Source organism: Eulemur rufifrons, chromosome 8, assembly GCF_041146395.1.
Source record: "Eulemur rufifrons isolate Redbay chromosome 8, OSU_ERuf_1, whole genome shotgun sequence".
Classification (NCBI taxonomy): Eukaryota; Metazoa; Chordata; class Mammalia; order Primates; family Lemuridae; genus Eulemur; species Eulemur rufifrons.
This window is the reverse complement of record NC_090990.1, coordinates 76,918,466-76,943,187: the sequence shown is the minus strand read 5'-3', so window position 1 is coordinate 76,943,187 and position 24,722 is coordinate 76,918,466. Positions and strand designations below refer to the sequence as shown.

General features: G+C 36.1%; 1 protein-coding gene across 1 annotated transcript in view; it reads left to right on the top strand.

The window, feature by feature from the left end:
• Positions 1 to 24,722, top strand: part of DPYD (dihydropyrimidine dehydrogenase) — a 799,420-nt gene that overhangs the window by 763,459 nt on the left and 11,239 nt on the right. The window contains exon 21 of the mRNA XM_069478264.1: positions 13,818 to 13,961. Within this exon, the coding sequence (XP_069334365.1) occupies positions 13,818 to 13,961 (144 nt within the window). The remainder of the gene's footprint in view (positions 1 to 13,817; positions 13,962 to 24,722) is intronic.

The window sequence follows — 24,722 nt, the reverse complement described above, 5'->3', positions numbered from 1 at the left end:
GATCATATTGAATAAATATAGAAAAAATTGATTAACCTACTCTTGCTCCAAATATAGCCTGAATCTTATTTTCTTTTTTTTCCCATATTTATAGCAGTCCCATTTTCCTCATCACCTCATTTTTCTGTTCTCCTTTGCTTCCATCCCATTGTGCAAAGTAATTTTTATTCCATTTTCCCTCATTGGGTTTTGCCCTTGACATTCTGTGCAACATTTAGCCATAAAAGCAGTAGCATTTTGATTTTAAAGGTGGATTTCAAAGGGAAATTATTTCATCCAAGTCCTCCTAAGGCATTGGAAAGACTATAGCTTAGGAAATCTTTCTTTACATGTAGTTAATATTTTGTGACATTTTGATAATTCAGAATACTCACTTCCTCTTTACATCACTTATTATGTTGAGCATAAATGAGATTTATGCTTAGTATAATAATATAATACTTTGTTTCTACACTGCTTTACAGTTTTCAAAATAATAAAAGCTGTCTTTTAATAATTTCTTAGTATTTTTCCTATTTTAAAAAGTTGTTGTGAAGAGCAAATAAGCAAGCTGATCATTGTCATTTTTGTTTTACACAGATGAGGACTGAGACTCACAGAGGGCAAGAGATTTGCCCGAGGTCATTCAGTTAGTCTCTGCATCCTAAGATCAGTGATCATTCTGCACATTGCACTGCATTAGTAGAAGGTTCTATTTTCCTCCAACATCCTAAAACTCCAATATATACCAAATGCAAGCACACATGTATGTGCATGTGTGTATGTGTGTGTGTATATTATTCTTACTTCTTTTGTAATTTCATGCCTATTATCACTTATATTCACTGCTAATATTTGGTTGATTTTTCTGTAGAATACGTCTCAGGTAAGTTTGTAACTAGACTTCAAACTTTGTAAACATAATTACAGTGTAGTGTTAGCTATGATATGTGTGAATTTCCAAATCCATATAGCTTTATAATAGCTTTCATTTAAAAAAATTATTTCTAGTAATTATCTATACATATTTCATTATTTGATAATGAAATAAAATAGCAATGATAACCTGCAGTTGTGTCTTTCACTAATGAAGCCTAAAATGGTTTATGAACGCCTTCAATTTTGGAAGTTTGGTAAACATTATCCATGATATCCATATTTTATAGATGAAATAGACTCAGAATGTGCTATAGTTAAGTAGGAGGGAAAGAGTTACAATTGATGACTCAATCCAATGTTTCCTTCACAGATTATGTGATGCCACCTGGGCATAAACCCTAAGGATTTCTAACTGTGAATCTGAAAACAAAACAAAACATGTCATTGGAAGGGGGCTCATAGATCATCTAGTCCAACCCCCTCACATTACAGATGAGAAAACTGAAATGCAAAGAGAGTCCTCACCATGCCATAGGTCATAGAACTAGCTGATAGCAAGGCTGCAGTCAGAGCCCATCTCCTAACTCTCAAGTGAGTACTGTTTCCAATATGCCACATTGCCTCCCCCAGCAAGTTGCCTCCCATGGGGCATTGCTTCTTGAAGATGAAGTATATTAAATTCACATTTGGCTGATAATCATTTTCTCAGCAGCTCTATAGTATTTCATTAACTGCTGCATGTAACACCCTGGCCTTTCACCTGTATTAACTTGAGCTCATTAAACTTGAGGCCAGTAATAAACAGGACTGAACTAATTCAGATATTTTGCTTGTATGTGTTCAGCATTTTTTTTAATGGTTTCTATTATGTGAAACATTTTTCCCTTTACAGTTTGCAAGATGAGAAAAACAGGAGACATAGATTTCAAGGAATGTAGTCTATATGTAGCATGCCTCTTTATATCAATAAAAAGTAAATTACATACTCACCTTATAAAAAGCTTTGTGAGGACTACAAAAAATATACGTAACAGCATAGCACAGTGTCTTGCATCTGGCATACTGGAATTTGGATCCTGACTCTGCCATTCATTAATGGTGAGAATTGGAACAAGTTACTCAGCCTTTCTAAGCTCAGTTTTGTTTTCTATAAATGGATACAAGAATATCCACCTTATGGGGTTGAAGTGAAGAAGAGATAATGTGCTCCTGTACTTTGCAAAGGGTCTAATGTATAGCAGTGCTTGATAAATATGCTGATGTTCATGAAGATGATGATGATGATACAGTTCCTTCCTTCACAGAACTTATAATTACTCCTTACCAGCTATTGTTCAGGAAGTTGATTTTTTCCATGTCTCCTCCCTGATCTCATCATCACTACAAAATACAAGCAAGGGTCCTTAAGAGTACAAGGGAAAAAAACTAGATCTACTTCATCACTCCCCACCCCAGGTTCTCCACCAACACTGTTTGATGTTCATTTTGACTAAGAAGTAACTCTTTTGCAGCTCATGCCCTATGCAGTCCCCGGATAACAAGCTCCTATGTAATTTTGAACGTTGTTTGAGATTCTGATTGAGTAGGGGATGGAGAGAAAGGAGGGATCCTTTGCAGAACAATGACCCACAAAGAGGTAGAGACAGAGGTCTGTCAGGAAGAATGAGAGCTTGCAGTGGTTTGGAGAACAGGAGTTACTGTATAAATAGGTATGTAGCAGTCAGCAGGCAGTGTGGGAGGGAAGAACAATGCGGGACCCTTGGTACGTAGATATGTAGTCAGGATTGCTTGTCTATCTCCCTGGATGCGATATGTATTAATTAGGATTCTCCAGAGAAACAGAACCAACAGGTTACATATAGATATATAAGAGGAAATTTAATAGGAGAATTGACTTACCTGGTTATGGAAGTCAAAAGTCCCACAATATGCCATCTGCAGGCTGGAGAACCAGGAAAGCCTGTAGTGTAATTTAGTCTGAGTCTAAAGGCCCAAGCACCAGGGGAGCCAATGGTATAACTCTGTGTCTGAAGTTGAAGGCCCTGGGGCTCTCATGTCCAAGAGCAAGAGAAGATAGATTTCTCAGCTCCAGCTCCAGAAGAGAGAGCTAAGTCACCCTTCCTCCACCTTACTTCTTTTTTTATTTTAAAATATTCAGTGGGCACAAATGTTTTTGGTTACATGGATCGCATGTGTATTTCATGAGTCGTGGCTATAAGCGTACCCATCACCCAAGTAGTGTTCATTGTATCCATTAGGTAGGTTCTCTCCCATCCCATCCTCCCTCCCCACCCCTACTTGATTTCCACTGAGTTTTACTTCCTTCTGTGCACTTGTGTGCCCATTGGTTAGTTCCAATTTAACAGCAAGTACATGTGGTGTTTGTTTTTCCATTCTTTAGATACTTTTCTTGGGATAATTGTCTCCAGTTCTATCCAAATTTTTGCAAAAGGCATTAATTCATCCTTTTTCGTGGCTGAGTAGTATTCCATGGCATACATATACCATATTTTGTAAATCCACTCATAAGTTGATGGGCACTTGGGTTGATTCCATATCTTTGCATTTGTGAATTGTGCTGCTATAAACATTTGAGTTCAGATGTCTTTTTGATAAAATGACTTCTTTTCCTTTGAGTAAATACCCATTAGTGGGATTGCTGGATCAAATATTATGTCTCCTTTTAGTTCTTTGACAAAGCTCCATCATGTTTTCTATAGAATTTGTACTAATTTACAGTCCCACCAACAGAGTATAAGCATTCCTTTCTCTTTATATCCATGCCAGCATCTATTGTTTTTGAACTTTTTAATAAAAGCCATTCTAATTGGGTAGGTGATATGGTGGTTTTAATTTGTATTTGCAAATTAAACTTGCATTGATGTTTAGTGACTTTGAATATTTTTTCATATGTTTATCGGCCATGATTAGTGACTTTGAATATTTTTTCATACGTTTATTGGCCATTTGTGTATCTCCTTTTGAAAAGCTTCTGTTTGTGTTTTTTGCCCACTTTCTAATGGTGTTGTTTGTTTTTTCTTCCTGATAGGCTTGAGTTCTTTGTAGATTTTGGTTATGAGCCCTTTATCAGATGTATAGCTTGAGAATATTTTCTACCATTCTGTAGGTTGTCTATTTGCTTTGTTGATTATTTCCTTAGCTGTGCATTTTTAATTTAAACAAGTCCCATTTATTAATTTTGTTGTTGCTGTAATTGCCATTGGGGTCTTAGTCTTAAATTCATTTCCTATGCCAACATTTAGAAGAGAAAACTAGAAACTAATACCCCTTATGAATATAGAGCCAAAAATCCTCAAAAAATAGTAGCAAACTGAATTTAATAGCACATCAAAAAAATAATCCACCATAACCAAGTAGACTTCATCCTAGGGATACAAGGATGGTTCAACATATGTAAACCAATAAATGTTATTCCCCACATAAACAGAAGCAAAAACAAAGACTATATGATCATCTCAATAGATGCATAAAAAGCATTCAACAAAATGTAGTACCCTTTCATGGTTAAAAAAAAAAAATCGTAAACAAACTAGGCATACAAGGAACATATCTCAAAATTATAAAAGCCATACATGATGACCCCACAGCCAACATCATACTGAATTCCCCCTAAGAACTGGAACAAGACAAGGGTGCCCACTGTCACTACTTCTATTCAACATAGTTCTGGAAGTCCAAGCCAGAGCAATCATGCAAGAGAAAGAAACAAATGGTATCTAAATTGCAAAAGAGGTCAAACTGTCACTTTTTGCTAATGATATGATCTTATATCTACAACACCCCAAAGAATCCACCACAAGACTCCTGGAAGTAATAAACAAATTCATCAAAGTCTCAGGTTAAAAGATCAATGAACACAAATCAATAGCATTTCTATGCACCAATCACCATCAAGCTGAGAGTTAAGTCAAAGACTCAATACCATTCACAATACCTACAAAGAAAATTAAATACTTAGGAATAGGCTTAACCAAAGAGATGAAAGATCTCTACAAAAAGAACTATGAAAAACTGAGAAAAGAAATTGCAGATGACACAAATGAAAACACATATCATGCTCATGGGTTGGTAGAGTCAATATTGTTAAAATGTCCATACTACCCAAAGTCATTTACAGATTCAATGCAATCCCCATCAAATACCAATGTCATATTTCACAGATCTAGAAAAAAATAATTCTATGCTTCATTCATTTGGAACCAGAAAAGAGTCCAAATAATCAAAGCAACCTTAAGCAAAAAAGAACAAATCTGGAGGCTTCACATTATCAGACTTCAAACTATACTACAAAGCTATAGTAACCTGAACAGCATGGTATCAGCACAAAAATAGAGACACAGACGAATGGAACAGAACATAGAACCCAGGTGTAAAACCATCCACATACAGCCAACTGATCTTTTACAAAGCAGACAAAAATGTACACTGGGGAAAAGAAGCCCTATTCAACAAATGGTGCTGGAAAAACTTGATAGACACATGCAGAAGAATGAAACAGGGTCTGTATCTCTCACCACTAGTGAAAATTAATTCAAGTTGGATAAGAGATTTAAACGTAAGACATGAAGCCATAAGAATACTAGAAGAAAATGTAGGATAACTCCTCCACCCTTTTATTCTGTCCAGGCCTTCAAAAGATTGGATGATGCCTGCCCACATTGGTGAGGGTGGATCTTCTTTACTCAGTCTACTGATTCAAATACTAATCTCTTCTGGAAATACTCTGAAAGACACACCCAGAAATAAAATTTTTTCCAGCTATCTGAGCATCCCTTAGCCCTGTCAAATGGACACATAAAATTAACCATCACACTAAGGAAACTTTTTTTTCCAAGTATAAAATATTAAAAAAATAATAATGATATTATAGGTCATCTATTTCACTTTCCTAGTACTACCAACAGAATCCCATCTCCAACATTCTGGATCATTCTCTTCTTTCTGCCACAGCCATCATCTAATAATCCACCCTTCCTTCTGCCACCACAAGGATCTGGTCACAAATTTTCAAATATTTAGTGTTTCCCTACACCCTAGAGAGAAAAATACCAAGTTCCCAGAATTCAGAGCCCTCTGTAAATTTCCCGGCTTTATCCACTACTATTTCCCAGTCACTTACTATATTTTAGCCATATAAGGGTGAACTCATCCTGTAGTTTCTTCACTTCATTCCTTAACTTTTCTTCTCATAGAACTATGTACTATTTCACGCTCTTTTAATCTTCTTTTTTAATCTTTCATCATAGTTTAAATCCTTCCTTCACGATAAAGCTATTCTTAATCTCTTAGTTAGAATTAATTGCTTATTGGATCTGGGTAGCATCAGACTATATGCTCATCTCTTCTCTACATATCACATTTCTGTATAACTGAGATTTCAGCTCAGTTCACCCAGTTCTATCCTTCTGGAGATTGCTACAAAATCCCTATGGATGACATTCTCTAGGTCAATTGTGGCTATAAATTTCTGCTCTCATTTAATTCTGAATCTCCCTCAAATCTTACTTCCTATTGCTTTCTATTCTTTTCAGCTATATGCCAACCCAACCATTAAACTCAGCCCTATTTCCCTGATTTTCTTCCAAATTTGTCACAAAGGGATGTAAATGTGTAGCAGACATTATTAAATAGAGGTCATGGGATAGGATTTAGATTGCAGCAATGCAAACATCTTACAATTGAATATTGGCTCTCCCTCTTTGTAAAAGTCCTTCAGCCATCATGCCATCAGTCTCTGCTCCCTGACTGTCCTGTACTCTGTCTTCTCTTTTGGCTCTTTCTTTCCTCCTCTCTATTCTGTTCTCTCTCTGCTTCAGAATTCATCTGCATTTCTTGATGCATAGTGGTTGAACCATCTCTTTGTTTTGTTTTCTCCTAAATCATGCCATCAAGGCCACATTCCTCAAACCCCAACCTAGAAGTATTGCTTCAAAAGTTATTACTTTAAACAATGACAGTCTGTTTCTTTAGAGGAATCTCATATAAGTCATTTAAATACTACTTCAATATTAAAATAATAATTTTCTCATCCCAGTTCCTTTTAATATGAGTCAGTCTTCCTCACAAGGCTATAAGCTGCTTTTGGAAAGCACCATCTCCTGTTCATCTGTGTGGCCCCAGGCCCTAGCACCTGCACAGCACTTGGCAAAAAGCAAGTCTTACTTCCATCATATTTTGCTGACATTCCATGAATGTTTAATTTTCTTCTTCTGATTGGCATTACTCCTAATACATGTTCTAATGCCATTACTTCACAACAAAATGTGCTCTACTTGTTTTTCACAAAGGACGTGCCTCAACCTCTTGTATCTTATTAAAGACAGAGCAGAAGGTTAGCAGCCTGCCTGTTCCCCAGTGCCTGTTCCAAAGCGTCACCCTTCTCCCTCTGGTGCCTCTTCCACCTGGGGAATTTTCCTCCCCTTCCCTAGCCCTCACACCTCTATCTGCACTACTTGCCATCCTGCCTTCATCTTATCCCTCACAATTTAGCTCAGGTGTCACCTCTTCTAGAAAATCTCTGACTGCTCAGCCTGGGTTAGGTATGCATTGTCATTGCTCATATAACAATCTGTGTCACCTCTACTACAGCCCTTGTCACAGGGTATTGCAATTCTTATTAACTATAGGCTCTTTAAGGTCACTGACTGTCTTTTATATATAAATTTCAAGTGTCTGGCTCTTTACAAATATTTTTTGAATTTATGACTCAAAGCTGTTGTACACGTAGGATATTTTTCAATTCATGTAATTTTTAATATTAAAACAATTATTTATATACTTCAATTTCCTTCTGAAAGTAATTGTTTGGAATCATTTGACATTTCTAACAACCAGAAAGATTTTGTAAATATATTCAAGATATTCATTCATTCATTCATTAGGGTTCTTTAAATGTATTGAGAACCTATTATGTACAAGATCAAAAATTGACTTTCTAGGATTTCAAATCAGGAAGATGGCAGCATAGACTAGTAGTGATAAGACAGTGTAGTAGGTGCAAAGATTAAAACATGCCCAGGTTAGTCTAGATTACTGGGCAGGGAGGGGAATCAGTAAAGGAGATTACTTAGATTCTATGAAGACTAAGCTGAAACTAAAAAGGCAAAATGTCATATACCAAGTGAAAAAGACAGGGAAGGGGCACTCCTGGCAGAGGGGATGCATGAGCAAACATGGAAATAGCACATACACAAGGCAATATAAGCAGTTAAAGGCTTATGGGAATAAATTGGCAGGCATGCATTTTACAAACATTACTCCATTTATACCAACATTGTGAGTTTGATACTGTCATTCTCATTTCATTGATAAGGAAAATTAGTAGCAGAATAGTCAAGTAATTGGCTCATAGCCACACAGCTAATGAGTCAAAAACTGTGACTATAATGCAAATTTGACTTCTAAATCATTACCCTAATCACTATGTGAATGTTGACTTTCTACCTTCACTATGAAACTTGAGCTATCATTGCTTTTAACTGATTTAAACATCAAATATTTGACCAAAAGTTGTATGCTTAAATTTATCAGGTTAAATTAATAGGCATATTTCATATATTTTGCATGTCTACTGCCGGCATCCGAATTTGCACTATTGGGAAACACATAGCACTATAATAACATGTAACATATAAATGGTCCTTCCATCTCTGTCTTTTTGTTGTTTTCCACTGTCCAAATTTGATAATATCATGAGAAAATGCTTACTGTTCTATCAATGATTAAGCATTACATGCCAGTTATACATGGGGAAATCTAAGTTTCTGAATCTAAATCATGCTAAAACTGATTTTGAAATAAAAATCAGAGTCAAATGTAAGTAACTGATTATTTTCATATTTGAGAGAGGAGAATAAAAATAACTGAATTCAGACAATACAGAACAGGAAAGAGACTTCTTATCTCCATCTCCCATGCTGCCTTGAGTCATACCTAGCACACAGCAATTGAACTTAGGGTGAGTTACTAATTTCAACTTTATATGGATTACTTCATTTAAACCTAACAATGGATATTTTATAGATAATGAAACAAACTCAGAGCACCCACACTATCATCCATTGTAACACACTGTTCCCACATTTTTATTTTAGATATCCAAAAACCATTCAATTGCCTTGTTGAGTTTTTAAAAAAATTACCTCTTTGAAGATTTATTTTCTTCATTTTTCTCTCCAATTTTTGGTCATTCAATTGAGTTCAAACAGTTTTCCAAGGAGTTTGGTATGTCATGCCTTAAGATAACTGCAATAACTGGGTATACTTGACATATAATTCAATCTGACACTAGCTCTTAATGAGTAGCAAGAAATGCTTATAAAATTAATAACAATGATAACTGTACACATACTACATGGAAATTATTTCACCTTTAAGGCATCACAGGATGGTTCCTGGCCCAGAATAGTCATTCAATATTGTATTTGTTGAATAAATGTCAAAAGACTGATAAATAGTGTAACTATGTCATACACGAACATGTCTTTTTTATAAAAACAAGGTCATCCTTTAGACAGTTGTGAAATATATATTCTTTACATCTAACTTCTCCTTCAGTCTGTCAGTGTATACACACACACACATATACACCCACAAATACACATAAAGGAGAGAGACTGATTAGTTGATTTTAAGTTTATACTGAGTGACATATATGAGATACTGTGTAATATACATGTATGTGTATATATGTATATACGAGATACTGAGTAATATATATGCATGAACCTGAAATAATTTTTTTCATATACTACCATTTAGATATAAAGGTAATTACTTTTCTTGATGTTATTGTTTCCAAGCAAATAAGAGGGGATGATTAAGAAAATAGAGTTGATCCATTACAGTACTATAGACTAGTGCTATTAGCCAACTTGCAGCCATTCTCATAAAAATTATGCAATTTAAACTGGAAGATACAAGTGCCTGCTTCTATTAGAAACAAGAACCCTTTTCTACTTCATAATATGCTCAATTACCTTTAGATTGATCCATGAATAAATTATAATCCAAATAGACTTCTTTACCTTAAAGCTTTGCTGGCTTAGGGTATCATTGTTGATTCATTATGTTGTCACTTTTCTATCGGCAATGTAATGCTTTTTATATCTGGATAGAGACAGTTTTAGTGTGAGATACTGTTATCTTTAAATGAGTAGGATTTAGCTTTTCTGGTGAGAACAAATTCATCAATGATGAATCCCTGGAGAAACTATTGAAACAAAAATCACACCATTTCTGAGCTTTGTTCAGTTCATCAGTTACAAAGCAGCTTTTGATAGTCCTAAAGAACTTTTTCCTTTGTTTAAGAAATATAGCGTGACGCTCAAAACCTCTTGCTTTGAGTTACCGCAGGCTACAACTTTTTCTGTAAGAAAATAATGAATGAAGAGAAAAGCTCCTGCTGCTGCCTCTGTCAGGTCCTGCTGCTTCTCCTCCTGCAATAGGAAATCAATTAACTATATGTTCAGGCAGAGATTTGAACTAAATGCTTTATTAATCATCACTGATTGCACACATACACAGTGGCCAACTATGCATTCATCTTCACTTTTTGTTAGCTTTGTTTTGGTTCTTTTTCTTTTCTTTCTTTCTTTCTTTCTTTCTTTTTTTTTTAAACAATGTCAGAACACAAATGTATGCCTAAATTTAGTATGTATAAAGGTGAGCCTCCAGTGCAGTTGAGAACTGATCTTTTATATTTTCAGAAAACTTAACTTTTAAAATGCTCAATACCCTAATATCCACTTTAATGCATAAAATATAATTTTAAAAAAACACTTAAATTTTCATACTAATTAGGAAAGAAATGCCTATGGCAGCCTTGAAGTTTTGAAATCTGGTATATACCTTAGCCTCTGGGATTTGCATATAGCAGTGACGAATCACACACACATAAACGCAGTTTGAGTGGAGATGCCTGGTGGAAGGTTGAGGGCGTGGGCACTGATCATCTGTGTGTGTGTGATCATTTGTGTGTGTGCGCTCTTTCACTTTAAAGAAAAATTTGCCAAGTTTTCCTTTTAGTCCATCAGTTCTTCTAACCAATGCACAAAGAAAATCCTACAGGAATGTTTATGATGAGAACCTCTCCTTAGGATTGATTATAAATGATGAGCATATGAGAATCATAGCACTATTAGCCATGAAAAGGCTGCATGGCATAATTTATATATGGAAAATGTGGTCAACCATTGCAAAAAATTACAGAAAATATTAGGCTGTTAGATGTTTACTCAGGCTGTATTTCATTCAGTATCAAGGGGTTTTCAAATATTTGTTATTATTACTGCCATTGTTGAAACAATTTGAAATCGCCCTTCACACAAGTCAATAACGGGGTGTAAGAGGAGAACTGTGGTAAGGACCTAACTAAAAATAATGCACAGGCCTAGCTAAAAATAATGGTAATAATTAGTAACTGCCCACCTGTAATTGCGGTGATTATAAAGATTCTTAACTTCTCCCTGTAGCTGGTGCCCATAAAGATTCTTAACTTTCTCTGTAGATAACATCATCTTTTTGAAACCTAAAGGTAGTATTTAAGATATCTTCTAGGCCCCACATTCCAGTGGATTGGTTGACCCACCCAGACCAGTGGCCCATACCAAGAAACTGACTCAACTGGAATTGTGACCCCAGGGACTGAAACAACACAAGAAGATGATTTCTACACCCCTATAATTTTGCTCTAATTAACAAACCTAATTGCCTTATCCCTTGCCTGCCAAACTATGCTTAAAAACTCTGTCTCTCAAATTTTCAGGGAGGTGGATTTGAGAAATTTCTCCCGTCTCCCCGCTTAGTACTATGTGGAATAAACTCTTTCTCTGCCTTGTAAGCCCTGCTGTCTCAGCGTATTGGCTTCCTCTTGGGCAGCGGGCATGCGAACCTTGTTGGGCGGCAACAATTATGTTTTAAATTCAACTACATTCACTCTCTCCATTTGGAGAAAGAAGAATCTAAATGGAAAAAAAAAAAAAGGAAAAAAAAAGAAAAAAAAAAAAAAAACCTCTCCCCTGATCTGTATTTAAAAGAAAATACATAAAAAGTTCCAAGAATGATTTCTTTTGAATGGCCTTTACAAAACTCTTAGGTGAAATTTGATGGTGTTGAGTAAAGGAAGACCCAATCAGAGAACCAGGATCATGGTTCAGATTTTCATGGAGCTTGCCAACATGAGGGGTCTGCTAGAACTAGAGGTCAGGTGTTTAAACACTTAACCATTCTTGATAATCTTCAAGTATATTAGATTAGGATTGAGGTGGCTTTGATGTATGAGAGAAGTGTGGAGAGAGGGACATTCTGACAAGATTTATATCATGTGGACATGCATTCACCACCTTAGGAGGTGTTATCTGAACCCCAGGGGCATTTGTTTGGCACCAGCTGTAATCCTCAACACCTCATCTGCCCCAGGAAAAAGTCATTTCATAAGAGGACATTTCCAAACAAGCATCATCTTTTCTATATTAAGGAGGCTTACATATGTGATAAGTATTGAGGTTTTGTTTCATATTCTTAGTTATTGCAGATGAAGTATAGTTCTAATCTAATTGTATATATATTAATTTGACATGACATTGTTTCCATTTACTTGACTTATTGACATAATTATAGTGAATTGATAATGGAAGTAACAATCTTAGATAGTTCCACATAAATATATTCGTTGTTAATATAAATTTACAGTTGTAGTTTTCAGTTTGGCTTAATTGGAACATGGTTTAAGTTTAATTTACCTACTCTACTGAGATCTCTAGAGGACCAGAGAACTCATTTTCCTGGGGCATTATGCAACCTGGCAAGTGCAGGCCAATGTTTTAAAGCAAATGTGATTTTTCATCAAAGTACTTGCTAGGTCAGAGATCAGGATGACCTTGGAGTGCTGTAGTTTTCCAAACCTCCGTCAGCTAGATGAATGGGCTTTATTTTGCAGGAGAGAGAGGGTGTTTTTGCAGTCTTATGAAAGAGACCTAGCAATTCCAGATTACAGGTTCACACAAAACATTTGGAATTCAGCGGTGTCTATCACCAGCAGTATGTGTCAGTAAAAGTGAAGATCAAAGGTTCTAGAAGAGGGGAAGGACAAAGTGAAGAGGAAATAATTGTGGGATAATGAATGGTATGAGGGCATTTTCATGTTAACTTGAAACCACTTAGCATTTTTCCATGACGCCCAGGTATCTTTCTAAATGAACTTTGTAAAGTACAATTGAATAACCTTGAGATTTAAAGCTTCGTGATGTGATTTTGAATGCTGATAGAGTTTAAGCACTATGATATTTTCTCTGCTTTTCGTTTCTATTTTTGCCTCCTTCATGCAAAATAAAATTTATTTTCTGTACAGAGAAATCAATATTTTTACCATTTTGTTTTTCAGCTATTCCAGTAAATTGCAATCAACATTAGTTACAGTCTTTAAAGAGATGTAGTAAGAATTTGAACACAATAAAATAGAGATACAGATTAGAACTTTGGAAAAGTACCTTTGCTATTGACAAAAGCATTTGTCAGGGACTACAGCTGTGTCTATATCCTGCTAAAAACCTGATGAAGGGAGAAAAAAGCATCAATAGGTTTCACCTTCTGTCTATACAAACCAAACAAATGGTTTAACTAATGGCTATTGTTTTAAGTGAGTGGATTTGGTTTGCCATTGTGAACTTTATTCTATTTAGAAATGTATTTTAATTAACATTTGTATATCTAATACATATTTGGTAAAAGAATTGTGCTCTTGTTTTCTTTTTAATAATTAATGGATTATGATACCTAGAAGACTAGTGGTCCAAGAATGAACGAAGACTTTGTTACAGTATACATGAAACAATCTCCAGACACACATTTGTGTGTGGATATTATTTACATGTTTGTATATTCCCATTTTTTTCTTGTATGAGTTAATACACTTTCTTATTTGTGTGCTTTCCTTTTAGAAATTGCCAAGTTTTGGACCTTATCTTGAGCAGCGCAAGAAAATCATAGCAGAGAACAAGATTAGACTGAAAGAACAAAATAAAGCTTTTTCGCCACTGGAGAGAAAGTGTTTTAGCCCCAAGAAGCCTATTCCTACTATCAAGGTAAAAATTAAGCAAAATATATGTCTATTTTACTGTTTAAATATATAAATATAGTTTAAATGTTTATTTACCGTTTAAATGTATCACTGCTTTCGTTTTTAAAATATACCAAAAGTTTTAAAAATTCTGTCTATGGTGAAAAATGCATTTAAATTATAGAATATCCTCTTTTATTTGTATATTTTATATTTTCTTTGTATATTTTATACTTTTTAGAGCACTGTCAAACATGCATTTCACAGAAATTTTTATATATACTAAATATGTCAGAAGATATTCAGGTGAATTTTTTGTCTTCTCATAGTCACTTAAAAATTATTTTAGTTCATAATTAACTCCAAGAGATCTCCTATCAGTCATACAACACAACCAAATGATCAATATGCTACAAGCATCAATATCGATATGATACCTTACATTTTGGAAAAACTTTCTTTGGTCCGGCCTCTGGAAAGCCTGTACCTTTGGGCGTCAGGAGATTATTTTCTAAGTAATAACACAAATTATCATTAAGATGGAATTGTGTGTATAATGTTACCTTTCTTGCTTTTTTCCTTAAACTTCTTATTTTGAAAGAAATGTAGATTCACATGCAGTTGTAAGAAATAATACAGAGAAGTCTTGTGTACCCTTTATCCATTTTCTCTAATGGTAGCATGTTGTGAAACTACAGTACAACATCACAACCAGGATATGGACACAGACACAATCTACCAATCCTATTCAGACTTCTCCAGTTTTACTTCTACTGGGGGTTGTGTGTGTGTGTGTGTGTGTGTGTATTTAGTTGTGTGCAATTTTGTCACATATGTATGTTTGTGTATCCACCACCACAGACAAAACACAAAATGGTCCCATCCCCACCTGGATCCCTCAGGTTGCCCTTTTGTAGCCACACCCACTTTTCTCCCACACTCTTTTAACGTGGAATTGTTTTAAAGCAATTATAATGAAAAAAATTGGGAGGTGTGTTATTGGATGGCCCTCTCTGAAATCACCATCACTGAAATGTGGTTTGTAGTCACTGAAATTCCTTCTTCTCTATTTGGTGACAGTCTACTCCCATATCTCCATTTTCTGTTTGAAGCATCAGCTGAAAAGCTTGCTCTTAGGTGCTCTCAAGTAGACCTTGCTGAAATTTATCTTTAGTAGTCAACTGGAGATTGGAACCCTTAAAAATCCCATTTATCTATGAGAAAAAAAATAATGTGTCTTATGCTTAAAACAGTGGAGTTTAGACTTGGTACTGCAAAATTTCAATGACGTAGAGTTCTGAAAGAAAAAATAGAAGTGGCTGACCACAAAGTCTACCAGCACTTCAATGTCATAATTCCAAATAAAATTGAACACTTAGGGCTTTTAACAGCATAATAGACCCAAACAGTCTCTTGAGCTGTCCCTGCTAAATTATTTGTGTGCTACTAAAAGGATAAGCTAAACAAGGATGGGAACAAGAAGGCAAGAAGGCCAGATCCTACAGCCGTTCACAAGCCTTTTTCCCCTATGTTTGGCTATGATTGATGTATGGTTTGGGGATGTGCAGGAATTCTCCAAGTTGTCTCTCTTCTTAATTAATTTGAATTAAATGTAAGATGTCCATCTCTAGGCATCTTTTCCTTATGTGGAAAATTTTCAAAAGAAAGATATTATTTATATTTGAAATAAAGGAAGTGCAAGGTGATTATAAAAGCATTTTGACCATTTCTAGTCCTCTAATGCTTTGGGGAATGTATTAATAACCTAGAAGTAAAACCAAACCAAAACAAACAAAAAATCTCCTGTGGTTGAATTAAAAATAGTAGATCACTAGTCAAAAAAATTATCAAATTCAGAAGAATTAAATAAACCAAAGAAATGCGAAGTCTGGAAAGTAGATAAAGATTTTTTAAAGTATCAAGGAGAGATAAAGAGTATTACTAAAAATAGTAGTTACTAAAAATAGTACAGGCTTATATTCCTCTCCTAAGTTACCTCACTTTAGAGGTTACCCAGTAAGAAATATCTTTGGTATTACATATTACATCAGCCTCAAGACATTATAGATACCATCTTACCAGCATCTTTGACCATATCAGTGCTGACAAATTAAAGGACTGTTGTGCAGATTTTCCCAATGTCCAGTGGGTTTTCCACTACCTTGGCCTTCTCCCCAGGGTTACCCATTCTTCCTGTTGTGATTTCTAGGAAGATAGTGTAACCTATCAGAAAGCATAATGGTAGCTGACAATGGTGGGATTTGGGGGTCAGGGGGCATTTTTATTTTCTATAAATTAAATTATCTCATTGAAAAATGAGGAATTAAATTCTTTATAACAAATGACTGCTCCTTTCATCTTGCTTTCTGCAAGATGTATATAGATTTATATAGAGTGGGATAGCATATGTTTTATAGGAAGAAGGAAGGGATAGAGGTCTTTTCTTGTCCCCAGAGATATCCATGGGTCCATTTTCAGATGACCCCTGATCTCTAGGCCATGGTGTTGTCACTAATAGTGAAATATATATGTGTATATGATTGCATTTTTAAAATTATAGCAGTTGTCACCTAATAAGATACACCTTCACTCCTATTTCAGTATGACTTTCCAGAATGGGAGAGAAAGTTTATCTCCTGGAAACACCCATGGACATATATAGCAACTAACAACTCTGATAAGCCTACACTATTCCAAACATTGTGGATGTTATATTTAATACTCACAAATACTTGAGATAAGTGCTATCTTTATCCTCATTTTAAAGATGAGAAAAATTGAGGAACAAAGAGAGATTAACTAATCTGATCAAGTCACACAGTAAATAAGTAGTAGGGTGGGGAATGGAGGTGAGATTTAGAATTGCTGGCTTAGGGCATTCAAAAGATTGACTCATAATGGAGAATAATTAGAGAAGTTTGGATCATTTCTAGAAAATATTGGGAATAGGCCTAAAGATAGCTTGTGGAAGATGAGGGCTTCAACATGGAACCATGGAAAGATCATCAGTAAAGGAATTGGGGGTCATATGGGTTTTGTCACAGTCATACTCATACTCACTTGATTTAGAATGAATATCTAATAAGAGACCTGTAAAATGAAACTACTGGACAAGGAAGTCTCTTTCTACCCTTCCCTTCCTCCCTCTCTCCCTTCTACAGTTTCATTTATTTGTTTTGGTTTTTTTTGTTGTTGTTCTAATGTTCAAAACACAAAGATTAATATAAAAATTACTCATAATCCTACCACGTACACTTAAGCACTACTAAAATTTAGATTTATAAAATCCTAGTCCTTTTTCTACACCTAAGTGTAATATTTTAAAACAAATATGGAATACTGATTCTCCTACTCAATTTTTTACATAAAAAAATCTCATAATAACGTATGTATTGCTTTTCTTTTTGATCGCTTTAATGGTTTTATATTATTTCACAATATGAACTTATTATTATTAATTTTTAAAATTAACCTATTCTTGAACCTTTAGGTTGTTTTCAAAATTTTAAACAAATAATGCCATTATAATTATCACTGTACAAAAATATTTGTGTAAACCTCTTATTATTTTCTGAAGAGAAGTTGTAAGTAGTGAAATTTTACAGAAGGTTGAAGAGTACAGGAAGCAGCATGTAGCCTCACATGATAGAAGCTGAGGGGCAGATGGGGAAAAGTAGAAGAGGCTGGAGAGAGAACATAATGTTGGTGTCTATATTCACCTTTCTGCTTCCTTCTCTCTCTATCGTCTTCCTTTTGATTCATCTAAAGTTTTCCTACATAGTGACTCAACTATTCTCCATCCCATACCACATTTCTGTGCTTCAGGCTATTGGCACCAATTGATTTCTGAACACCTCCACCTGCATAGTCTAAACAAGGAGCCCAAGGGTCATCATAATTAGAACTAAACTGATTTCATTCCTTCCAAACCTGCTCTTTCTCCTGAGTCCTCTGTCTCAATGAACAACACCCTACCCACCCTCTTACCTAAGTGAGAAACCTGAAATTCAGCCTAGATTCTATCCCATTACTCATCCTACTCATGAGCCAGTCGTCAATATCTATGATTTTTATCTCTCACATCTCCTCTTATTATGATCTTTCCCTATTGCTGAGGCCTTAATGCAATTCCTTACATGTTCTTTCCTGGATTTCTAAAACATTCCATTACCTGGCCTCCTGCTTCCTTGTGTTGTTCTTATCTAATCCATCTTCCAACTATGATGAAACGTTCTTTCTAAAATGCAGATCTGGCTGTTTTACCCCTTGCTTAAAATTCTCCCATCATAACTATGATCTTAAGTTAAACTCCTTAGGACAAAGTCTTCAGACCATCATATTTTAGTAGCTTCGGTGGAATGGTGAATAGCAGAATCCAGGAGATGGCAAGCTGAAGAATGAATAAAAGTTGAGAAAGTAACAGCAAGATGTGTGGAATTTTCTTTCAGTAGCTTGAGGAAGATTGGAAGGAAAATGGGAAGAAGAATAGAGTAGGGGGAAAGGTTGCTTTTTTTATATTGAAATAATTTAAGCTTGAGTATGTTTATATGCTAAGAGAGAATAGCTGAAAGTACCAGAAAGAGTGTGATTAAGGAGGAAATGGAATCCAGACACTAAGTGTTCTTGGATAAGAGATGGGACGGACAGCTCATGAAACTGAATTTGGGCTCCCCAGTGTCATAAGCAGCCATATTTAAAGAAAGCAATGATAAAAAAGTCTTAAGAAGATATTTCCTTCATCAAAATACAAAGAAAAGCTTATAAGATTTTAGCAGCCTACATTTATTTTAGAAGAGTTCCCTGAATTAAGTGTGGAACCACTCTTCCACACTGCCTAGGTTCCAACCATGGCACTTCCATTCAGTAGCTGCATGAACTTCTCTCAGTTAACTGATCTGTGAAATGGAGAGAATAAAAGTCTCTACCTCATAGGCTTATAAATTATATCATGTGTGAAATGATTTTCACTTGGTGTTTGTACCAAACATAATATGTCCTACATAAATGTTACTGACTATTAGCTATACTGGTAGGAATGGACTGAATGAAGCAAATAATAGGTTAAGGTGAGTATCCAGTTCCATTTTCTAATAAAATGAACTCTAGAATCAAAGTGGGAATACATAAAGCTCTGGAGGCCAACCAAGTTGTAAGTTCTCAAGAAACTCATGTATTTTCCAAGAAATCTTTATTGCATATCTACCATGAGACTAGCAGCACACTAGGAACTGAGTATGTATAGAACAACAAATAAAACAGACACAGCCTCTGCCCTCATAAAGCATACAGAACAGAGAGACAGGTGTTAAACGAAGAATCACACTAGCAATATAAAATTATCATTGTGATATGCACTATATAGAAAAAGTACTGGATGTATGGAATCTCTTTCAAAGTGAGACCCAATTTAGATTGAAGCTGCCAGTGAAGCCTCACTGAGGAAGTGACATTTAAAGAGTCCCATAGACTAGGTAGGGATTACGAAGGCAAGGGGAATAGCGAATATTCTGGGTGAGCCATAATGTAGTCCCGGATTTGGTGAATGGCCATGGTGATGGAGACAGATGATATTGATAAAGTCTAGTTAATTCTTCCTCCAAGACTTAGTGATTCTCATTATACTTGAGGGGTAGGGATAGTAAGAAGTTGATGTATATATTTCTAATGTTTCCATGGAGATAAAGGAAAATAAAAGATAAAGAATCAGGGTATGTTCTTAATGTTTGTAGTTTTGAAGGGTTTTGTTGGTATCAGATAAAAAAAATTTAGATTTGATTACATTGAAATTGATAAACTGAAAGGAGTTGTGGGCATATGCTAGAGGATATGAAGAAGAAAGAACTGACATTTCAATGCCCACTGTCTGCCAGACTCAAGATGGAAGCCTCACATATATTTTCTTATTTTGTACTTAATCTAACACCCCATGAGAGAGTCAGGAGTTCTAGGGAAGCAAATGTGAAGTGATCAAAGAAATACAGGAATAACCAAAAGAGAATGATGGTGTGGAGGAAATCTCAAAAGGAAGAAGTTTTAAAAATGAGCAAGTGGTCCAGGAGGTCAGAACACTTCACATTTTTTGTATTGTTTCATTTTGTCTCTCATATGCAACCAATGAGATTACACCTCTAGTAAGCAACAATTGTGATATTTATCCATGTATACATTTCTTCATTCATCCAATAATCACGAATGTACTACCACTATGTTCCAGTACTGTAACAGTCCCTGGCACAACCCAGTAGTGAACAAAATCCCAGCTCTGATGGAGCTCACATTTTAGGAAGGAGAAACAAACAATAACAAATAAATAAGTGAATACATAACATGTCAGATGTTGATAAGTGTGATAGGGAAAATAAAGCAGGATCAGAACAGAAATTACTAGAGAGATTGGTCAGGGAGCATCTGCCTGATTAATGGCATTTGAGTAAACACCTAAAAAAAAATGAGGGAATGAATGATGTCGACATCTAGGGGAAGAGCATCCTATGCAGAAGGAACAGAAGGTGCAAAAAACCCAGAAATATGAAAGTCCTTGGCAGGAAACCAGTGAGGCTTTTAGAAAGGAAAAATGATATGATCTGAATTATTTTTGCAAAGGATCTTTCTGGCCACAGTGTTGATATAATATCTTAGTGGGGCAAGGGCAGAAACAAGGAAACCAGTTGGAAGCCTACTGTAACAGCCCAGGCAAGGGATTGGCAGGAGGGAGAATAAATATGAGATAATGTGAGAAGGCCTCAACTCCATTGTTTCTGATGAAAGAATGTGTGTGAAATTGTTGTATACAGCACGGTTCTATTCAAATGTAAGAAGCCATGGTTATTGTCATTTTCAAACAAGTCCATGCCCTCTCACCCATTATTTCAGACGCCATCTGGGAGGCATGGCTGTGTGGTTGTTTGGTCCCTACTGAAATTAGCGGCCATGTTCCCTTTAAGAGTCATTTTCTCTCTGTATGTGCATCAGACATTGCTTCTTGCCTTTCATTCTTTTTTCCTAGCACACATACCCAGGCACGCTATGTACTTCCCTCTGCTGATTCATTATTACTTTTGTGTTTTCCCTACAGTGTTTCTTCTGTTCTTGACATACCATTTTTTCTGATTCCCCTTTTCCTGGAGGGCCTGGGTTATCTGTTTTCGTGCTTAATATTTTCTCTGTCCACCCATCTGTTTATTTTAGCTTGTTTCTTCCCTCCTCTCTGCTGGCCTCTTTATAGATTCCTCTGTTCAATAGTTTAAACTCCATGACACTGCTTTGTTTATCCTCTCAGCTTCCACAGTATATTATTCCCCATCTGCTGTAGAAAGAGCCCCAGTGCCCCACAAAGTTAACTAAGCCCCTCTTGTCTGAACAAGTTTTTCAGTCATGCATTCAAGTTTCTAATCTACCCTATCTTCCCTGATTATGAATGTGACAATATTATTTCTAAGCAAGCCACGTGCAATAGATCTCATCTTTTGTTCTTACTTCCTTTCAAATGCCTCAGATGTGATTTAATGGTCTGTTGCTTCAGAGGTAGGCAGTCTCAATATCAGTCAATCAGCAAGTATTTATTGAGTATTTGCTAGGTGGCCAGCAGTATGCTAAGGACTGTGGGAGATTCCAAAGACATACAAGGCATCGTCCAGGACTCAGGGATTTTTGCGATCTTGATGCAGATGTAGCACTAACATATATTTTTCATGCACTCACTGCAAACCAGGAATTGTGAATAGAAACTAGGAATACAACATGAATTTTAAAAAGAAAGAGGTCTATCCTTATGGAGCTCATAGTCTAGCAAGGGAGAAAGACACATGTTAAAAATTATTTACAGTTCAATCAAATATGTACAGAATGCTCTGGGAAAACAGAGGAGTGAAAGGGATTAGTTCTGCCTCGGGTAATTGTCGAAAGCTTCACAGAGATGGTGATATTTAAAATGGAGTTTAATAAATTAGCGTTAATTAAGCAGAGAATTAATAATAAAAGCTAATATTTATTGAGTACTTATGAGGTTTCAAGCACTGCTATGTGTTTGTGAATTAGTTCGCTTAATGTTCACAATAACCCTATGAGGTATTTTTATTATTCCTACTTTACTGAGTAAATAATTGACAAACAGAGAGGTTAAATAACTTGCTCAAGGTCACACAGCTAGGAAGGTATCAAAGCCAAGTTTTGATTCCAAAATGTAGCTCTAGAACTTGAGCCCATATGTACTATCCTCTGCTTTCTCTCATGCACAAAAAAGAAAAGGAAAGTGGCATTTCAAGCAAATCAGTATGTTTGCAAAGCATAGCATTCAAACATACTTGTAATATTATGCAGTCATGGGACCTTAAATCTAATACACAATCCCTGCATCAAGCAAGTAGTGACATCCAAGTGGTAAACTCATTCTTTTGTTTAATAGGAATTCATGTAAAGTACAGAACTGAGAAGCAATAATGAGGAAAATAACTAGGTTTTCTTGATCAGTCATAACAACATGATATAAAAAAGCAAGGGGGTAGACTGAGTAAACTGCTAAGAATTTCAGCTGGAGCATCAAGGGTGTTATTTCCAATCGTACAGGTGACTAGGGGGTCCTTGAGAACCAGATATCTTTGCTTGCCAACACATCATCCTGCTTCTGCTGCCCCCAGGATTGAGGATCTGGGGCCCTGGGGACAGCCCAGCATCCAGTTGATTTCCTCTTTATCACCACGGCATTTTGATTTCTAATTCATAATGACATAGCACTTACCAGGCATACTGCCGCATTGTAAAGCTACCGATTCTGGGAAGGAAACAGAAAGACAAAGATTCTGAGGAAGAAGAGGGTAATCAAAAGCAGTGCTGGAAGGCTAAAGGGAAAGAATGAGATAAAAGAAGAAAAAGAGACCTGGCCTCCTGCAACGGATGTGAAGGTTTCCTTCTAAAAGATGAACCAGGACCTTCTGCAGATGCTCCTGACATATTCCACAGGTTCACCTGTGCTAGAGAAAAGAAACCAAGCAACGCTGTCTATAGGAGGCAGTTTTGTCTCCTTGCTGAGAGAACTGAAGTGACAGCATGCACATTTGGCCCAGCAAAATGAGAAACGTGCTTCGTTCCCAGGCAGCATATAACAGAGACTTGAGAGTCTGCCAAGACTTATAAAGTCCCCCGAATGCTTCCCACTTCTGTTGATATATATGAGAATGAATTCTCATTCTCTTTATGAAGCCAGGAATGTATTTCTAACGTCTTTGAATTTCTGGGTAGGAAAATGAATGGTTTAGGAGCACTAGTGATGTTTTCATCTCTTCTTCCTGCTGCTTCTACTAGGAGATGGACTGCATCTCATAAGACTGGCAAGACAGTGTTGGCAGGACACCAGTCAGCCTAATCGAGTGCTTTATTATTTCAATTGAATTGTGAAAGGAAGGAGAAAAGTACTCAGATAAAACTGTAAAACCATATTAGATACTATGGAGCATAAAGGGGAAGGCACAGAAAGAAAAATAGTGGAGGACTTGCCTAGCAATTTTCAGAAGATACTAGAGAAATAGGCTGGAGACAACGTTAATATTCTCAGTTGTCTATATACCAAAAAATTGCAGATGAAAATCATCCAACTGAACTTTAAAAACTAAACAGAATTTGGTAAAAATGATCCCTTAAATCTTGTGGGGATTTGTTGAGATATGATTTCAGACTGGAACATGGCAATGGAAAGGTGTATCTTGTTTGGAATAAATAGGTCTAATGGAAGGGCTGGGGGAGGAGCAATATGTGTCAGAAAGATGTACACATGCATAGAAATTCACAAACCTGAAGGTGAGGCATGGAAGAAGCAGCAGGAGGAGAGTGAAATGAAAGAAAAATAGAAATGTTATCCTGGGACTATATCAGAGACTGTGTAACCCAATGGTTCATATGGACATCAAGATAGAGGAGTGACAAAGGCCTTTATAGACTTCACATGGAAATCCCACTCCACTAAATGAGAAACATTGGAAAAATTATTGAATTTCCTTGTTGGAAATTTAATTTCACAAAACAGAGAGAGAAGCAATGAGGGGACTTGTTGCATTGGCTTATTTCTGGCTCCTTTTAAATATCTGCTTGAGGAAAATGGCAGCTAAAGGAATCTTGAAGGAGAGTAACCATCCCTTGTTAACTTAGAGTTCATTAGGCCAAGCAAAGGAGATCTGAGCTTAGATATTCAACTATCCCACTTTTAGTAAATCTAATTTTAGGAAGTTCAGAAAAAAAAACAGATACAATCTCATAGTCAGCAACTCTAACCTGAAGATTGATCAAGAAGAATAAGAAGGCCGGGTGCATTGGCTCACGCCTGTAATCCTAGCACTCTGGGAGGCTGAGGGGGGAGGATCGATTGAGGTCAGGAGTTTGAGACCAGCCTGAGCAAAAGCAAGACCCCATCTCTACTAAAAAATAGAAGGAAATGATTTGGACAGCTAAAATATATATATATATATATATATAAATTAGCCAGGCATGGTGGCACATGCCTGTAGTCCCAGCTACTTGGGAGGCTGAGGCAGGAGGATTGCTTGAGCCCAGGAGTTTGAGGTTGCTGTGAACTAGGCTGACACCATGGCACTCTAGCCTGAGCAACAGAGTGAGACTCTGTCTCAAAAAAAAAAAAAAAAAGAAGAAGAAGAAGAAGAAGCCAACAAGTAGAAATTTGATGACATAATCATTGTTTCCCAAGGAGTAAAAAAAAAGTTTTGCACTTAGAAAACTCTGTGTTCAATGCTGGTATGAGAAAAGACAGATCACATTACCAATGATTAACATACAAGAG